A 19,715-nucleotide genomic window follows, 5' to 3' on the forward strand; every position below is an offset into this window, starting at 1 on the left:
CTCCCCCAATTGCACCATTACCCAAGTGATTTCTTCAGGGGCACTTAGCAAGGCTCATGCCACATAAATTCAGATAAAGTATACTGTAAGTCTATATTTTTATGTGAGTATAGATTATCTTAACACTCTTTGCAGTTGAGGCCACAGCTATCATTAACACACAGGACAGCGAGTACCATGGAGTAGTGCCATGCAGCATCTCATGGAAGAATAATTTCTCTCACCCCACAAAATTCATAGGGCACAGCAGCAACATTGTTCAAAATCCACAAGGATCCTCTTACCCCTCAATGGACCCTGAATGGTCAATACTTTTCTTCTCTTATACTGATTCCCAGACCATAGTTTTCTTTTTTAAAAGAAAATTTTAAATTTTAAAAAATTTTCAGGTATGTTTGAAAAATTTAATGTAAATGTATAAAATGTGATGTCTTGATTTATTTTTGCATTGTGAAATAATTACCACAATCAAACTAATTAACATACAGCACCTCAGTGTTAACATTTTCATGGGTATGTGCGGTGAGAACACATTAGCAAATTTTGGATATAAGATACATAATTATTTACTGTAGTCACCATGCTATGCCTTATGTCTCCATACTTATTCACCTTGTAACTGAATGTTTGTTCCCTGGACCAAAATATCTCACCCTTTTTTTTTTCCACATCCCAGCCCCATTACTATGCATTCATGTCTTTTTGTTGTTGTTGTAAGATTCCACATGTGAGATCATTAGAAATTATATGTTAATAGTTAATTATCTCAAAACAAACCCCAATGTTATGTATAACTAGAATAAACTAAGGAAAAAAAGAAAAAAAGTTGTCTACACTCTACATAATTAAACAAGCATTGAATATGATTTGCTCTAATTCATTGCCTAGTACGGAAATTTCCCTTTCCCTCTTTCCTCCCTCCCCCTGTTCTTTTCCCTTTATTCCACTGTTATTTCTTCTATTTATTTACAGATTTTTTTTAAAAAAGTAATGCCTTCTGGATATACATGAAGGTAAGACTGGTATGTGTACTTAGGAAATTAAGGTAAGATACATTCAAACATTTTTCCCTTTTCCCATCCTTACTTCTTCCTCCTTAATCTCATTCCTCTGCCCGACTGATCTCTCTTCTATTTTCATAGATTCCACCCTTTTCTTCTTTCCCCTTTATTTTGTATTAGCTTCTTCATATCAGAGAAAACATCTGACTTATGACTTTCTGCCTGTGGCTTACTTCATTTCACACAGTTCTCTCCAGTTCCATCAATTCACCAGCAAATGCCATAATTTTATTCCTCTGTATGACTAATAATCTATTATATATATATATATATATATATATATACATACATAACACTTTCTTTTATTATTCATCTGGATACAGGCACATAGGTGGATTTCATAGCTTGGCTATTGTGAATTGTGCTACTATAGCCATTGAAGTGGCTACATTTTTATAGTATGCTGATTCAATCATTTGGATATATACTGAAGAGTGGGATGTCTGATTCATATGGTCTTTCCATTTCTTGTATTTTGAAGAATCTACATTCTGCCTTCCACAGTGATTGCACTAAAATTTGTAGTCCCATTAACATATGAGTGTACCTCTCCCCCAGATCCTCATCAAAATGTATGATTATTCATATTCTTGATAATGACCATTCTGACTAAAGTGAGATGGAATTTCAGTGTAGATTCGCTTTGCATTTTCCTTATTGCTAGAGATGTTGAACATTGACAGACATATAAAAGCAATGGAAACATCAAGTCCACCAGGAATATTTGCTGTGCAGCAATCTCTTAATAATTTGCTCCCGTGAATATGTTTAAAAATAAGAATTAATTCACTTACCCTTTGCAAGCCACTGGAGGAACATGAGTATACTTACATTGCTTAAAGATCTGCCAATGTTTTTAGCATCTATTTGCAAGATATTTCCAAGAATTGGGAGAGGAGTGGGGCCTGGTGGAAGCTTCCTTCCCCCAGAGCTCTGTCTCCATAATGAAAAGAAAAGCAGACAAGAGAGACTGAGCACCAGGATGACAGCTAGATCCATTGAAGTCTTCTCTTTTTACTGAAACAAATGTGAGCTTGCAATCAATATAAAGCTTTTATAGTTCTCCCTAAAAATTCAAAATATGTCCTATTTACATATAAAATGCTGAGTCAGTCAACAAGAAAAAATCCATTCCCTCTGAGAATACATTTGTCAACTGATAAAGTTAAAACTAAACTGTTATTTACTTTTGCCCTGTTTCCCAAACTCCACTGTCGACAATTCTGGGATAGAGCAGAGGAAGAGACAAGGTACAGTAAAGAAACAAATAAGGACACAACCCTCTGGTTATACCAATGTGCATCTAGGATTAAGAAAAAAATGAAACATTTGATCAAATATATTGCTCAACATTCTGGATTCTCAGACTGATGACCCATTGGAAATTAATGACTTTGGGAAAATCCACTTTATCTCTGACTTTTGTACGGCAATATTGAACTTGTGATACATCATTAAACAATAGGATAGTTTGTGTTTGAAAATAAAGTCTTTTAAATAGTTTAAAGAATTTAACTAACATCACAACTGTCTGAACTAAAGTAAGTAGTATAATTTATACATTTTGAAAGACAAATGTATATCACTACTTAACTACAAATATATACCTAGAATTTGTCATTTAGCCTATACTCTTCTTTCTCCCTAACCCCACCAAACCTGAAGGGCAGAAAACAGAGATCATTATTATTTTTTATTTGTCAAACAGGTTCAGGGAGATTCTGGAAAAACAGGAGACCATCATTTCACACAACTCACTGGGGGTAGACCAGAAATTTAAATGAACTCAGATGGCCATGGTGTACCATGGCTCACACTATAGCTGCCTAGAAAATCATGTTAAAAAAGTGAATAAAAAGACCCCAAACACTACTCTGAATGTACACTGTATTGTGTTCATAGCCCAACAAGCTTCCCTTCAAATTAATACCCATTATTTCACTCCAAAGATAACTGAATTAGAGATTCTATAAAAGGAGGAGATGTAGATAGGGCTTATCTCCTCTCCATCAGTACAGGGGTGAAACTTTCTCCACAGAAATGAATACGAGCCAATTTCAGGGAATTGGAGGAGTAAGGCTTGAGAAACTGACAGATGTTCCCCAGTCACTTACTCATGGAACTGTTTCTGTTGCTGTTTACTACTTAACTATCAGATGTGATGGGATGAAATATTGGATCACAAGCAATGATACTGGACATAGAAAAATAAGCATGTGCTTTGGAGGTGAATGGAAGCCAGGGACTACATCAAGACTACCTGCACAGGAGGAATAATATGCAAATGAAATAGAATACCTTTGGTAGTCATGATTCAATACATCATTGGATTGATAGATACTACTAGATCAACAAATTGGTTAGCATAGTTACTTCTAAGCTATTTAGTAAAGAGAGCTAAGTTGTTGACATAAGATCATAGTTACAAAATGTTCAATTTCCATGTTTATAGAGATGGAAATTTTCACATCTATCGTACCACTTTTAATTTTCTTAATTATATTTAGAAAGTAAAATTATTCCCATTGAGGAATGAGGAATCTGGGCCTCACAGATTCCATGCTATGGCCAAGGGCACACAGATTGTAGATAGTAGAACTGAGACTGGACCTCATATACCCTGACTCTCTTACCTCAAAAAAAAAATCAAGCAAGTTCAATGTTTACCAAGTGTGTATTATTTTGCATTATTCCATGGTGACACTCATAAGTGACTTTAGAACTAGAAATTGATTTAATAATTGCAGCATTCATTGGTTAAAATGGTGGTCAGAAAAGTTTGATTTTTTAACCTTTAGAATTTTCATTAACTCAGGTCTTGATGAAACCTTTATTCATATCAACACAAAGCAGTAACTTGCTGTGTGACTCACAGAGCTATAACCTCTAAACCAACCATCTCAGCCTCTAAACACCAAAAAAATACCACACATTTTTACTTTTAATAAAATAAATGTGATATCTGTCTTCAGTACTTTAGATTTATTATCAGTAAGATGAATTTTTCTACTTTCATACTTCATCCCATGAGGCTCCTGCCTCACCATTTTTCTTTTTATAGTAAGAGAGAATCACACAACATACCAAAATTTGGGGGTCACGGGAAAAGTAGCATTAAAAAATAAGGTTCTAACAATGGGTTCCTACATAAATCAATTTCAAATATATAACAGAATAATGGATCTCAATAACCTAATAAAGTAAGAAGAAACAAAACCAAAAATTAATTGAAGGAAAGAAATAAAAAAGATCAGAGAAGAAATAAATAAAATAGAGACTTAAAAATCAATAGAAGTTTCTTTAAAAAGACAAAAATCAGTAATCTATTAACTAGACTAGGAATAAAAAAGAGAAGAAATAAATAAATAAAATCAGATGAAATATGTAGACATTGTAGTTGATATCACAGAAATACAAAGATAATTAGAGAGTATTATGAAAATTATAAGCCTAATGGGATTGCTTAAATTTATGGACACATATAACCTCCCCAAATTGAGCAATAAGACATGAAAAACACAAACAGAGAAATAATGGGTATTGAGATTGGGTCAGTAATAAAGCATTTCCCAACAAATAAAAAGTTCAGGGTACAAAGGTTTCACTGCTGAATTCTAAAAAATTCTCACAGAAGAATCAATAACATTAGTCAAATTGTTCCAAACCATTGAAAAAGAGGCATTCTTCCAAACTCATCCCAAAAGGCCAGTAGCATCCTGCTAAAGTGGGAATCAGGAAAGTTTAATTTTTTTAATCTTTAGAACTTACATAAAGCAGCTCAAAATAAACTCTTTTCTTGGGTCAAACAGAAACAGTAATTTGCTTCTTGACTCACAAAACTCTGAAGTCCAAACCAACCAAGTCAGTCTTCAAACTCTGAATCATTACGTATAAAATGAATTAAACTTCTCTCTTTGTTCTATTTACTTAATTCACTATGAGTTGAATGTCTATAATCTCCTCCTATAATCCTTGAGGCTCCTGACTGAGCCTTTTCCTTACTGTAGAAAAAAGGAATCATACAACCTATCAAAAGATGGGATATAGAAATAGTAATACTAAAAATAAGGTTTATATTAATAAATGCCTGCATAAAAATTGGGGAAATTTTGAATAAATAATCTAAAGATGCATATCAATGACCTGTTAAAATAATAGGAAACTAAACCTAAAAATAATAATAGCAATGGAATAAGAAATATCAGATCAAAAATAGATAAAATTTTAAGAAAAATCAGTGAAACAAAGTTTTTAAAAACCATAGACAAAATTAACAAATATTTATCTAGACTAAGAAAAAAGAAATAAAGAAGACATAAATCAGTAAAATAAGACATAACAAAAAACAGATTATAATAAGTACCACAGAAATACTAAAGAATACAAGAGATTTTTCCACATCTATGTGTCAAAATAGGGGAAAACTTAGAAGAAATAGAGAAATTTCTGAACACTTCTAATCTATGAAAATTTAATTATATTAAACCATAAAAAACACCAAAAAGATCAGTAATGGGTATTGAAATTAAAACTAATAAAACATTTCCCAACAAATAAAGGTTCAATATTCAAAGGTTTCATCTCTGAATTCTACCAAACTCTCACAGAAGAATTTTTTTTCCAAACAATTCTAAACAATTGAAACAGAGGGAACTCTTCCAGAATCATTCTTCAGGCCAGCAGCAACCTGATACTGAAACCATAAAAGAACACAACAAAAAACAAAACTACAGACTAATATCCCTGATGAACATAAATGCAAATATTCACACAAAAAATTAGCAAATAAAAGCTAACACAACATCAAGAAGATCGTTCGGGATAATGATATTGGATTTATTCAAGGGATGCATGGATGGTATTAAAGAGTGAAATCAATTAAATAAGACATCACATCAACAGAACAAAGGATAAAAAAGCATTTCATAAAATTTAACATTACTTCATGATAAAAGCCCTGAGCAAATTAGCTACAGAAGGATTATAACTTAACATAATTAAGACTTTGTAAGGTAAAAACACTGTCAACATAAAAAAATGGGTAAAACTTGAAAGCTTTTCCCCTAAATCTAGAACAAGACAAGGGTGTGCGCTCTTATTGATTTTATTCAACATAAAAGTTTTAGCCAGAGAAATAAGCTAAAAAAAGAAATATGGGGCATAAATTGGAAAGAAAGAAGTCCAAGTTATCCCTGTTTTCCATTACATAATCCTAAAAATAGAAAATTTTAAAGACTCCTCTAAATGTCTATTAGAATTGATAAGATAATACAGTAAATTTGAAGAATACAATATCATTATGCAAAAATCAGTAGCAATTTAATAAACTATTAATATGATTTCTGAGAAAAAAATCATGAAAGGAATCCAATTCATAAAAGCTACAACAAAACAATAAAATAACTAGGAATAAATCTAAGAAAGTGAAATAAATACCTCTAAATTTTAAAACACATTGATGAAAGAAATTGAAGAGAGAGAGGGAGACAAAGAAAACAGAAAGACCTCTCATCCTCATAAATTGGAAGAGTTAATCCTTATTAAAAGTGCTATAAAACTTAAAGAAATTTAAGGAGTTAATACAATCCCCATGAGAATCCCAATGAAATTTGTTGTTGTTGTTGTTAAACTTTTTTATTTTTCCTCTCCTCCTTTGCAGTTGTAAACCACATATTCACTGATTTAAATCCATTTCTCCTATATACAAGGATTTGAGTGGGGAAAAAAACAGCATAAAATTCAAATGGAAACACAGAAGACCCCAAAAGTTAATACTATTTTGAACAAAAGAATAAAGTCAAAGGCATATTAATTCCTAATTTAAAGAAACACTACAGAGTCATAGTAAGCAAAATAACATGGTTCTGGCATAAAAATAGAAAATGGAAAGAAAAAGAGATCCTGAAATAAACTTGTACACCTATAGCAAATGATTATGGGCAAAGGTGTCAATAACATATATTGGAGAAAAATCACCCTTTTCAATACAGCTATGATAATTATAAATCCACATACAAAGATTGAAAGTTGTCTTTATCTCTCAGACTGTACAAAACTTGAAAATATGTCAAAGACATTAAAGGGAGATCTGAAACCTTAAAACCACTGGAAGAATGTATAGGGGGGAATTCTATAAAACATCGACAGAGACAATGATATTTTTTTGCATATGACCTTCCTGTGCTTTTGACCTCAAAGCACAGGAAGCAGAAGCAAAAATGCACAAATGCATTACATTGAACTAAAAAGATACTACCCATCAAAATGAACATTCAACACAGTGAAGAGACAACATATAGGATAGGAGAAAATATTTGCCATCTATTCATTTGACAAAAGATTAATATCCCAAATATATGAAACACTGAAAGATTTTTTTCAAATAAAAACCAAGTAATCCAAATAAAGAATGAAAAAAAAATGGTCTCAATGGACACTGCTCAAAAGAAGAAATACAAATTCCCAACACATATAAAAAATGCTCAGTATCATTAGCCATCAGGAAAATGCAAAGTAAAACAACAATGTGATATCAACTCCCTCCAGTTATATTGATTATTATAAACAAAACAGAACATGGGCTGGGGATGTGGCTCAAGCGGTAGCGCGCTCGCCTGGCATGCGTGTGGCCCGGGTTCGATCCTCAGCACCACATACAAACAAAGATGTGTCCGCCGATTACTAAAAAATAAATACTAAAAAAGTTCTCTCTCTCTCCTCTCTGACTCTATCTTTAAAAAAAAAAAAAACAGAACAAAGAAGCCTCTACCAGCAACAAATTAAAAGCTCAAAAATCATGAAATAAAATTTTGATAGGATGTGGAGAAAAGGGAAGTCTCATTCATTGTTGAGAGAAATGTCAATTAGTATCACCATTAGTATCACCATTATGGAGACATTATAGAAGTCCCTAAAAAAAAAAAATATATATATATATATATATATATCTCAAATGATCGTAAGTGTTTTGGTCAGCTTTTCTGTTGGTCTGAACAAGTTAATTCACAAGTACAATCTAGAGGAAGAAAAGTTTATTTTGGATCACAGTATCAAACAACTCAGGCTATAGACAGCTGACTCCAATACTCTGGGCTCAAGGTCACAGTGAACATCCTGGAGGGATGGTTGTAGCATAAGAAAACTTCTTCCATTATGCCAGCAAGTAATCAGAGAGAGAGAAAGAGAGAGGAAGGTGTCACGATGAAGATGGGCCCTCCAGGGTACACCCCCAGTGACTCACCTCCTCCAGTCACACCCCACCTGCCTACAGCTGCCACCCAGAACATTCAAACTAAGATGCACCGAGCAGCTTACTGCTCTCACCAAACAATGATTTCATATTCCTGCATAATACAAGAACTTTTGCTCTCACTAAGGGTGCATAGACAAAGACGAAAAGGAAATAATTGCTGGTTGGCATTGACAGTAAATATCCATCCTTGTCCATAGTTTTGACTAATTCCAATGGATATAATTTTTTTTCATTCTTTGTTCAGAATTTTTGGTTACTTTTGTTTTATGTGCTACTTTGTTTGTTTTATATATATATATATATATATATACACACAAATTTTTTCCTTTTCTTTTTTATGACTTTTTTCTGTTTACCCATCATTTTGTTATTTTGCTCTGTTTTGTTGTCGGAGGGTGAGTAGGTTTTTGTTTTGTTTTGTGTTTCTTGTTATTCTTTCTCCCCCCTTTTTAGTCCTCTAAAAACCATATTCTCTCATTCTCTCTTTCTCTTATTTATTTTGTTTATTTTTTCTCCTTCTTTACAGTCTTGGTTGCTATCTGTTGCTTTCTTCCTTTTCAATTTTTGAATATTTAAAACTTTATTTTATCTTCCTAACCCATTTTATTTTTTCGTAATGAACTGTATTTTTAAAAATTTTTCAGACAAAATAGTTTCTATAATTTCTGCCCCCACCATACATTTTGCAGTTATTAGGTCTCTGGATATCTTAAAACTGACACCTGGTGTTTACTTTAGTGCTCTATCATCACAGTTGTTTGATATTGCTGTTGTTCCTGGTTGAACACTCTTCCTGTTGGCGTGGTTATTAGTGTCATAGATTTTATAGTAGGCATCTGCTTTTTGAAAGGCTAACTGGTGTTTATGTTCTTGTTTATTTCCCCCTCTTCTCTGTGGTGCTGGAAATCTAATGTGATACTACAAGTTCACAAAGTTGATTACGACTGAGATAAACACCCAACTAGTTAAGAGAGCATGCACTTTGTTCCACACCAAACCTAACTCCATTCAAACCAGCAAAATTTTAACAAAAGTAATGGGGAAGAGAAAAATCCAGACCATAAGTAGAAAAGACTAAAGTGAGCCATAGGTACCACTAATGGACACATGCTAACCCACAACGTAGAGAGAAGTAACACAAGGACCAATGCAAGAACTAATCCCTCTCCAATGCATACAAGCCACACAGAGACAGTTATGAGGTAATGTCAACTTCGGGTACTTTTCTGATCTCATGAAGTTAGTCTTAAGCCTTAAATTAAAATTACTTAAAGCAGTGCATTTATAAGCTAAAAGTAATATTTCAATCTGTTGAAGTGAAGTTGGAAATTGAATGGTTCCAGACATGTAGACTATCATCATTAATCTAGGTTAAATCACACAATGTCAAAAGAAATTAAAGAAAACTTAAATGTGTGGAATTGCATTCCATACCAGAGATTGAAGTATTAATATCACTTGATATTACTAGAGTATAGTGTCACAAAGATGGTAGATCCAGATGTTCAGTAATTTGTCTCTCCACCAAACCAATCACTGTTTCCACAATTAATCTGAAGAAATTATTTTAGGACTTTAAAATCTAGTCAAATTTTTCCAGCTTCCTGGGCAGTACTTGATGAAGAAAGTGTCACAAATGTAAGTAAATTGGGCATCTTACATTGAGACTAACATTCTGCATATACCAGCTACACAGGAGGCAGTATAGAGGATTGTGTACTGTGTTTCTGAGACGCTCATAGGCCTCTAACTAGACATGGGGACTTTTCCCATCAAATATCAAGTTTGTAATTTCTTTTTCCTTTGTAGTCCTGGAAATTGAACCTAGGGAACTCTACCCTGAGTTGCATTCCCAATCTTTTTCTTTCCTTTTTTTTTTTTTTTTTATTTTGAGACAGGTTCTCACTCAAAGGCCCAAGCTGGCCTCAAACTTATGGCTCTCCTGCCTTATTCTCCTGAGTTGCTAGGAGTATAGGTTTGAGCCATCATGCCCAGCTAAGGTTGTGACTTTTGGTTGCTAATAGACTGGCACAGATATAACCATTGTTTCATACTTATGTGGACAGTAAATTTTCTCAATAACATTAAATGAAGGATTTTTTTAAAAAGGATATCTTTATTTTCCCCTTTTCTTATTAGATTCAGGTGTGTAAGGAAATCTCTATCAAAACATTGGTTGGCTACAGACATAACAGAATAGAGATTTACTTAATTATAGATGACAAGAAATACTATGGTCCTTGAAAAATTTTCATTAAATAAATGGATTATTGTAACCTTTTTTTAAAAAAAAAACAATAGTAACCAATGGAAGGCAAAATGCCTTATTTATTATGTTAATGTTTGTGATATTTTAAATATCTAGTTCTTAATAATAACTATAAAAATTATACAGTATAAAAAATAATGTCCATAGCTAAAAGATTTTTTTTTAACAAAAACTACCTCTGAGGAGACCCAGATATCAAATTTGTTTAAAAAATATCTTTCAAAAGCCAAATTTAAAAAAAAAAAGTCAGTAAAACAATGTGTGTGAAAAAGTCATAAATATCAATTTAGGGACAAGAAATTAAAAGGGAAACAAATAGATATTTCAGAATTGAAAATATAATAGATACAAGAAAACTGTTCAACAGAGAGTTTCAATAGCAGACTTGAATGACAGAAGAAATAAATAGTAAACATGAAGACAACAACAGAAATATTTGAGTCCTAATAGTACAGAGAAAGAAACAAAGATAAATAAATAGATCCAAGGGGACTATGAAATTCCATTATGACAAGGTACACTTGATGGGAATCCCAGCAAGAGCAGAGAGAGAAGGGAGAGAGATCATATCTGAAGAAATAATGGTAAAAACTTTAAAATTTAAGGAAAATCACAAATTTATACATGCAGAAAACTCAATAAATTCCAAGCAGGGTAAACCCCAAGGGATTCATACCAAGGCATATTTTAAACAAATTGTTGAAAACCAAAGACAAAGAGAGACTGTTGAAAGTAGCAAGAAAGAAATGACTCATCATATAAAGTATCTTCCATGAAAGTAACTGATAGTGTTTCCTCAGAAAGTACAGAAGGAAGTAATCTGTGGAATCATGCATTTATTTAAAATGCTAACAGAAAACAAGTCAATGAGAATTCTCTACCTGCCAATGCTATTCTTCCACAGAATTGACAAAGTACAATATTCCAAAATAAAACAAAAGGTAACGGAATTCCTCACAAGTAGATCTGTCATGCAAAAAAAAACCAAACAAACAAACAAAAAAAACTGCTAAGGTGACTCATCTTTCTAGCTGAAAAAAAAAGATATTGGAAAATAAATCAACACAATATTAAAAAATAAAAATCCTCATTAAGTGTAATTCTACTGATGAATATAATCTCAATATTATTCTGCTTTATATTTAACCCTCTTTAATTTCTATATTATTTTAAAGAAAATGAATAGAATAATTATAGATGTATACTACGGATACACAATGTAGGAAAGTTTAACTTGTGACCAAAAGAAGAAAAATGTAGTTGGATGAGAGCAGAATTAATGATATTTCCTTTAAAGCTAACTGAAAATCATTTCAAATCATATATTTATAAATTTGGGAAGTTAACAGTAACCCCCATGGTAGCTCCTAAGACATACATATACAGAGAAAAATCAAAAGGGAATAAAAAACTTCAATAGAAATAGAGATGATGAAACAGAATAAAAGGCAATACAGGAAGAAATGAGGAACAAAAATATATGAGACATATAGAATAAGTTAGCATTATAGTAGAAAGAAGATCTTCAATATGGTAAAGTTCTTGAACTTTAAAAGTATCAGGTACACCATGAATGAATTTTTTTAAAAAAGGAATATAGAAGGATTTTTTAAGAAAAGGCTATGTACAGTCTATGAAAGACTCATTTACACCAAACACAAGCATGTTGAAAGTCAAAAAATGGATAATTTCCCAAGTAAGTAGTAAACAAATGGGGGGATAATATGTTAATATCACAGACAATAGATATTAATAAAAACTTGTCAAAAGAATCAAATAGAAGTTTTGAAGAAGATACATTATAAAAGTATATGCAATAATTGAGAGAGCCCAAAAATATAAAAAGCAAACATTGATAATTGAAGCATTGAATGATTATAAAAGTGGGAGATTCCAACACTCAACTTTCAATAATGGATAGAGCATCTAGACAATTATCAAAAAGGAAATAGAAGATTTGAATAACACTAGATATCACCTATAACTAACAAACATATATTGAACAATTTTCTCAATAACTATAGAATACAAATTCTTCTTAGGAGCACAAAAACAATTTCTCCAGCATAAACCATTCATAGATAATGCATAATTCTCAATTAATTTTAAAATATTTAAATCATACTGAGTATATTCTCTGATCACAATGAAATGAAACTAGAAATCAAGACCAGCAAGAAATACAGATGTTAAAGAACATACTCTTGAAAAACAAATAGGTTAAAGAAGAAATCACTAGGAAAACTAAAAAATATTGAGAGATAAATGAAAATCAAAACAAAACATAAGAAGATAATATTATTCTTGAAAAACCAGTTTATAGAAGAACATTTAGAGCAGTAAACATCTTTACCAGAAGAGAAGAAGGAGCTCAAATCAACAATGTAATTCTGTAAACTATTGACTAGGAAAAGAGAAGCAAAAAGTAGAACAATCACTTAAACCAAATATTGTTTTATTAGAACAGTCAACAAACTGAAAATCCCTAAGTAAACAGACACCAATTAAAATGAAAAAGAGGGATAATGACAGCTAACTTCACATATGAAAGCAGGGAATATCAATTGATTTTATAGAAACAAAAAGAATGAAAAGAGAATACCATAAAACATTTGCTCACCAACAAATGAATCAATTTATACAAATAGGAAACTTCGTAGGGACACACAATATTTCCAAAAGAACTATATGTCAAATAGAAAATGAGAATAATTGCAACAAATAAGGTGTTGATCTTGTAATTAAGAACCCATAAAAAATGAAAGAGGGCCAGATAACTTTACTGGTGAATTCTACCAAAAAAAAATTCAAGAGAATTAAAATCAATCTACTCTTCCAAAATTACTAAGGAGGTAATACTTCCTAATAATCTGTGGCTACTCTGAGAGTAAAGCAAGGCAAAGATTTCAAAAGATAAAACCAATATCTCTTAGGAATAAAATATCCTTTCCAGGCACCTTTTTGCACAAATTTTTGTGAAAATTTGATGTATATGAATGAGATTATTTCTGGGCTTTCCATTGAGATCCATAGGTCTATGTGTTGTTTTGGCTGCATTAAAGTGTTTTGTTTATTACAGATTTGTATATAGTTTAAAGTCAGGTTGGTTGATGCACCCAGTATTCTGAGATTATATTGACTATGAGATTATTTGACTATTCAGAGTTTTTAAGGTTGTATCCAGATTTTAGGATTTCTGTGTGTGTAAGAGAGAGAAAAGTGCCATTGGATTTTTTATAGTGATCTCTTTGAATCTGTAGATCACCTGGGGTAGCATAAACATTCTGACAATATTATTTTTTCAAATCCATGACTTTTGATTATTTTGCTATTTATTTACATTTTCTATTTATTACAATTTTTTTCAATTGATATTTCATCTATTTTAGCATACTGATATTTCACGTACTTAAATTTATCCCTAAGTATTTCATGCTTTTAAATTCTATTGTAAATGGAATTGTTTTCTTGATTTCTTTTTTAAAGCTTTAAGTAAATTTATTATAAAGTTTGACTATTTAATCTAGTAGATAAATAAATAAGGTTCTTTTAAATTTTTTTATTCCTTCAGATTGATTATACAGAATGATGTATTCCATTGTGGCATATTCTTACATACATATCACAAACTTTGATCATTTCCACTCCTCCACTACTCTTTTAACTTCTTCTCACCCCTCAGCCGGATCTCCTTCCTTATCTCTAGTGATTTATCATCTACTTTCATGTCCTCTGGTTTTCCTCTTGATTCCACCCACAAGAGAAAACAGTTGATGCTTTTCTTTCTGAGTCAGGCATATTTCACTTAACATGATGATCTCAAGTTCCATCCATTTTGCTGCCAATAGCATGATTTCATTGTTCTTTACTGCTGAATAATACTACATTGTGTACACAGACCATATTTTCTTTATGCATTCATTTATCAGTAGGCACCTAGGGTGGTGATTCTATAATTCAACTATTGTGAATTGTGCTGTGACAAACATGAGCATGTAGCTATCTCTGTAGGAAGTTAACTTTAATTCCTTTGGGGATACAACAAGGAGTGATGTCTCCAGATAAAATGGTATTTCCATTTTTTAGTATTTTTGAGCAATCTTCCATAGTGGCTACAGTAATTTACATTTCTTACAACAGTATATAAGTGTTCCTTTTCTCTCCTTATCCTTACCAGTATTTGTTGCTCTTTATATTCTTCATGATAGTCATCCTCATTGAGGAGATACAGAATCTCAACGTAGTTTTGATTTGCACTTCTCTGATGGCTAAATATTTTTTCATATAATTACTGTCCATTTGTATTTCTTTGAGAAGTGTCTGGTTAGTTCATTTGCTCATTTATTGAGTTATTTGGCTGTATTTTTGTCTGAGGCTTTGTTGTTGTTTGGTGTTAAGTTTTTTTCAGTACTCTCTGATAGTTGTTTATCTTTTGTTAAGAGAGCAACTCATAAATATTTTCTCACATTCTGTAGCTGTCTTTTCACTCTGTCATCTATTTCCTTGCTTTCAGATTTTTAATTTGATGCAATCCCATCTGTTGATTCTTGTTATGATTCCCTGAGTTATTGTAGTCCTATTCAGGAAGTTATTGTGTCTATATCTTGAAATATTTCCCCTCTATTTTCTATTAATAGTTTCAAATTTATTGGTCTAATTCCTAGGTCATTGATCCAATTTGAATTACCATCATTATGGGTTGATCTGAGGGATCCAGTTTCAGTCTTCTATATATGAACATCCAGTTTTTACATCACTATGTGTTGAAGAGCCCTTTTCCTCAATGTATGTTTTTGAAGCTTTTGTTGAGAATCAGAGGTTATAGCTGTATTGATTTATTTCTCTGTGCTCTATTATTTTCCATTGGTCTATCTCTAATTTGAGTACTGCATCATTTCTGTGACTAGAACTTTTTAGTGTACTTTTAAATTAATTTTACTCCATGCATGTATATCTAAAAAGAACAAAGGAAAAAATAAAAAAAGAGACAGAACAAAATAAAATAAATCTGCATTATAAATAAGTAGCTACATTTACTTCCCAGTTAATTCATATTAGTGGAGTGACCCACTGATTTGATCAGACTTCTTATAATCTAATCTTTTCACATCTGAAAAGTCTTGCATTGTCTCACACAATGAGTTTTTAGAGGAAACCTCAAATTCAAACCATAACAGACACTATTGTAAGAATGGAATATTGGAGTTAATCACTATTATTGTACTTGAACCCTTCTGTTCCTTTATGTTCAGTACTGTTTTTTCCTTGAAATTAGGTGCACAAATATTGCCTGAATATATTTTTATGATATTTTCTTTCCTTGGTAGATTAGTCCCTTTACCAATATCTAATAACTTTCTTTGTTTTTTTCTACCTGATTTTGATATGACATCTGCTTTGCTAGGTATTGTCATAGCTATTCCTGCTTATTGTCAGTTCCATTTTCATGTTGTCACAAAGAACTCAAACAGAGGTCAGCATGAGCAAGGAAGAAGAAGAAGCAGCAGAAGCTCTCTTTATTGAATGCAATACAGCAGTCTTTACCTAGCATTGTGAACAAAGAAGGCAGCTCCAACAGCAATGACTCAGGTCTATAAGCTTGCAAAACATTATGTGCAGAAGTAACTTACTAATCAGAAGTAACTTGCTGGTCATGTCTTAATCTTCTCTTGGGCTGGAGCATTCTGAGCTCTGTTCCTTCTTAAGAACAGATAAACATTTTTGTTTGCAAGTAATGTTCTTTTTCTCAGAGTCCTTCCAGCCCACTTGGCAGAACATCCTGTTGGCAGGCAAGCTCCACCAAGGACCACAAAGCATCTTGTTTGCAAGCATGCAGTGACCCTATCTGATTCTCTACATCCTTGACAGAACATCCTATTTGCAGGCAAGCTCCACCAAAGACTGCAGAGCATCTTGTCCGTAAGCATGCAAGCAGTCACGTCTGATTCTCTACATCTATATTTTGAGGTGTATACGCCATTTGATGGCGATGGCTTATACACCTCAAAATATACTTCATAAAACCTTACTAACTTCAAATTTTTTAAATGTTTGGTCAGCTTCCGAGATTCCTGCAGTCCAGCAACATTTGTCAACATTTAAATCATAGCCATTATTTTAAAAGTTGGAAATAACTATATGGTCTAGGGATGAAAATAAAGAATGGACTTCTGGGTTGTTGTACCACATGTTGCTCTTATTTCTATAGGTAAAACATCTTTTGGGGTACTTTCAAGATTTACATATAAGAGGTTGTGAGGGGAATGGGAAAATAAACAAGGAGAGAAATGAATTACAGTAGATGGGGTAGAGAGAGAAGATGGGAGGGGAGGGGAGGGGGGATAGTAGGGGATAGGAAAGGTAGCAGAATACAACAATTACTAATTGGGCATTATGTAAAATTGTGGATGTGTAACCGACGTGATTCTGCAATCTGCATTTGGGGTAAAATTGGGAGTTCATAACCCACTTCAATCTAATGTATGAAATATGATATGTCAAGAGCTTTGTAATGTTGTGAACAACCAATAAAAAAAAGAAAAGAAAAGTGAAGTAAGACTACAGAGACCCAATAGCCAAGACAGATCTTAAAGAGAAGTAGTTATGGTGCACCAGTGAATGGTGCATTATCCCGGGGATCTGACGTAGTCACAGTAGCAGTGTCTTCTCCCAGCCAGCGGAGCTATACTGATAAAATCAACATGTAATAGCTGATAGCAATGCAGGTCATGTTCAAAGCCAGAAAGTCTTTTGGGCTATAAACAGATAAAGAAAGACTTGACAGTATTAATATACTTAAAAGAAGGGTGTGCCAAAAGAATGTAGAAGGTCACATGAAAATGAAATATAATAAACACAGTGTCAAAGGGGAAGATTTTGGCAACATTTATCCAGTCTGTCTGGAAAATGAAGAAGAACCAAATTGTTACTTATATCTCTATTGTGGGCAGAGATTGTATTTTTAAGTCAGATTTTATTATGGCTTGGACAAAAAATCTTTTTCTGGTTTATACACTTTCTGTGATTGCAAGTAATTTTGTTAATTTCTAAATTTGCCTCTTGATTAACCAGATGCCAATAATAGACATAATATGCTATTCATGGTGAGGTCTACCCTCTATGTTAAATTAGTATATTTTCATGGAAGGTCAGTGAATTTGATAACTATGCAGTATATTTGATGGTTATTATTTTTATTCAGAATTAGTAAATTTGATCTTATGTCTTATGTATAATTTATTGAGGCTCACCAGCTTGGATTCATGGATAAAATTAAGATCAGGAAAGAAGACTATGGACAATGATGCCACCCCATGAGATTCAGCCTAAGAAGCTAGTTCTTCACCCCAGGCAAATTCTTTCCCAACCCTTTCAAAGTGAACCTCTGATCTAGTAATAAGTCAAATTTTTAGAAATGTGAAAAGTAGTCTCTTGTTAATTGCTTGCCAAGAAACAAAACAAAAGCTTTTAAGATCCCTCTGTCCAGATATATGGTTTTATTCTCAACTCTACCAATGAACATCAAATTCCCAAACTGATATCTACATTGGCATAAAAGATTTAATAAAATCCACACCTCATTAAGTAGAATTGCATTTCTGCATTATAGCAGCTGATTAAAATTTCCCAGGTTTCAACTACTTATGCTTAATGACATTTAGGAACTTTGTTGTTAATACTTTAAGTGGATTCAGTAGGGGAATTAAGGGCAATTACAAAAAATGTTTTGAAGATCTTTCTCAGGCTTAATGCAGTTACAAATCTGGTTTATATTGTATTGATCATCACAGATGAGCTATAAATTTAATTCTGTCTATGACAAATCATGCTGGACCTAATGACACACTCATAAGAGCCTTTTAATTTTAAGCAATTGATAAACAGGATGAAGAGTCCAGTAAGAATGGGTTGCATGAATCAGGAAGCTTAGTAAGAATGGGTTGCATGAATCAGGAAGCTTTTTATTGAATGCTTGGCATAAGCTATGAGGGAAGGTTAAAGATACAAAAAAATTATATCAGTAAAAAGCTTCAGGTATCTTACTATATTATAGAATAAAAATGATAATAAACCCACTGACAATATATTTAGAGGAAAATCAGATTGTTCAGTGGAATAACCCATTTCCTGGAATTGTAATTGTCATCACATATCTTTAAAAATGGATTTTATTTTCAAAACTGAAAAAAAGCTTTTTGTTTGTTTCTGATTACAAAAGTAATGGGAATAGTGGGAAAGATGGTGGTAAAAAAAAAAGACTTATCAAATTTCAGAATGAGCGACCCATTTTTCAGACAATTTCAGGAGCTGTCAATGCAGAGAACCTTTATGATGGTGACGAGAACAGCGGACACCCCCCCTCAACATGGGGACAGATGAAAAGGTTGACTCAAGAAGCTGAAAAAACCGCTCTAAAGGCAAATCAGCCTTTAAATCCTGTTACTCTTTTATTAGCTATGCTTGCAGTTATTAACTGCCAGGTAAGTTCAGTTTCTGCTCATTCTTTTGCTTATTGGGCCTATGTACCTAATCCTCCTTTGGGGCAAAGTGTTTCCTGGGGACAACCTGAGGTTCGTGTGTGTACTAATAATAATAATTTCTCATCCCCTCCTGAATGTGGGGGAATTGAAAATATACCATTCCATAAAAATCTGTATAATAAATATAACTATAGCTGTCAATAGTCACCATTTTCCAGACTTCTTCTTAACAGCAAATACAGGGGAGTTCCAAGGTGATGTGGAATATTCAATATGTCCAGCCTGTAATTGTTCAATAACTAATTGTTTTAATGCCTTGTATATAGGGACTCGTTCTTTCTGTTTACCTGTTATAGCACATAACAATTCTCATTCTTATAATGATTGGGGAATTAGTTATCAAAGTTATTCTACTGCTGTTTTCACTATCATGGTATCATCCCGAGGGTTTAATACCTCTAATATGTATGTTAATCAATCATCGTTAACATCTAAAAAATGTTTTGTTAGAACTCATCTTCCTTTATGTTCAGCTAAATATTTCAAAGCCTTATTAACTCATTTGGAGTAGGAAAAATGTCATGATCATCACCCTAAAACAGTAGTCAAAAATCAAAATATCACAATAGTAGATTGGAGTCCTGATCATTCTG

General features: G+C 32.5%; 1 protein-coding gene across 5 annotated transcripts in view; it reads right to left on the reverse strand.

The window, feature by feature from the left end:
• The window catches only part of LOC101964311 (cytochrome P450 2C18), an 86,733-nt gene that overhangs the window by 30,472 nt on the left and 36,546 nt on the right, over positions 1-19,715 (reverse strand). For 4 of the 5 annotated variants that reach the window (XM_078037688.1, XM_021731931.3, XM_078037702.1 and 1 more), the window contains exon 2: positions 1,893-2,078. In XM_078037688.1, the coding sequence (XP_077893814.1) occupies positions 1,893-2,060 (168 nt within the window). In that variant the 5' untranslated portion in view covers positions 2,061-2,078. Of the gene's footprint in view, positions 1-1,892; positions 4,401-19,715 lie in introns of those variants that run through there. The other variant, XM_013362136.4, reaches the window with a different exon arrangement.

Source organism: Ictidomys tridecemlineatus, chromosome 1, assembly GCF_052094955.1.
Source record: "Ictidomys tridecemlineatus isolate mIctTri1 chromosome 1, mIctTri1.hap1, whole genome shotgun sequence".
NCBI lineage: Eukaryota > Metazoa > Chordata > Mammalia > Rodentia > Sciuridae > Ictidomys > Ictidomys tridecemlineatus.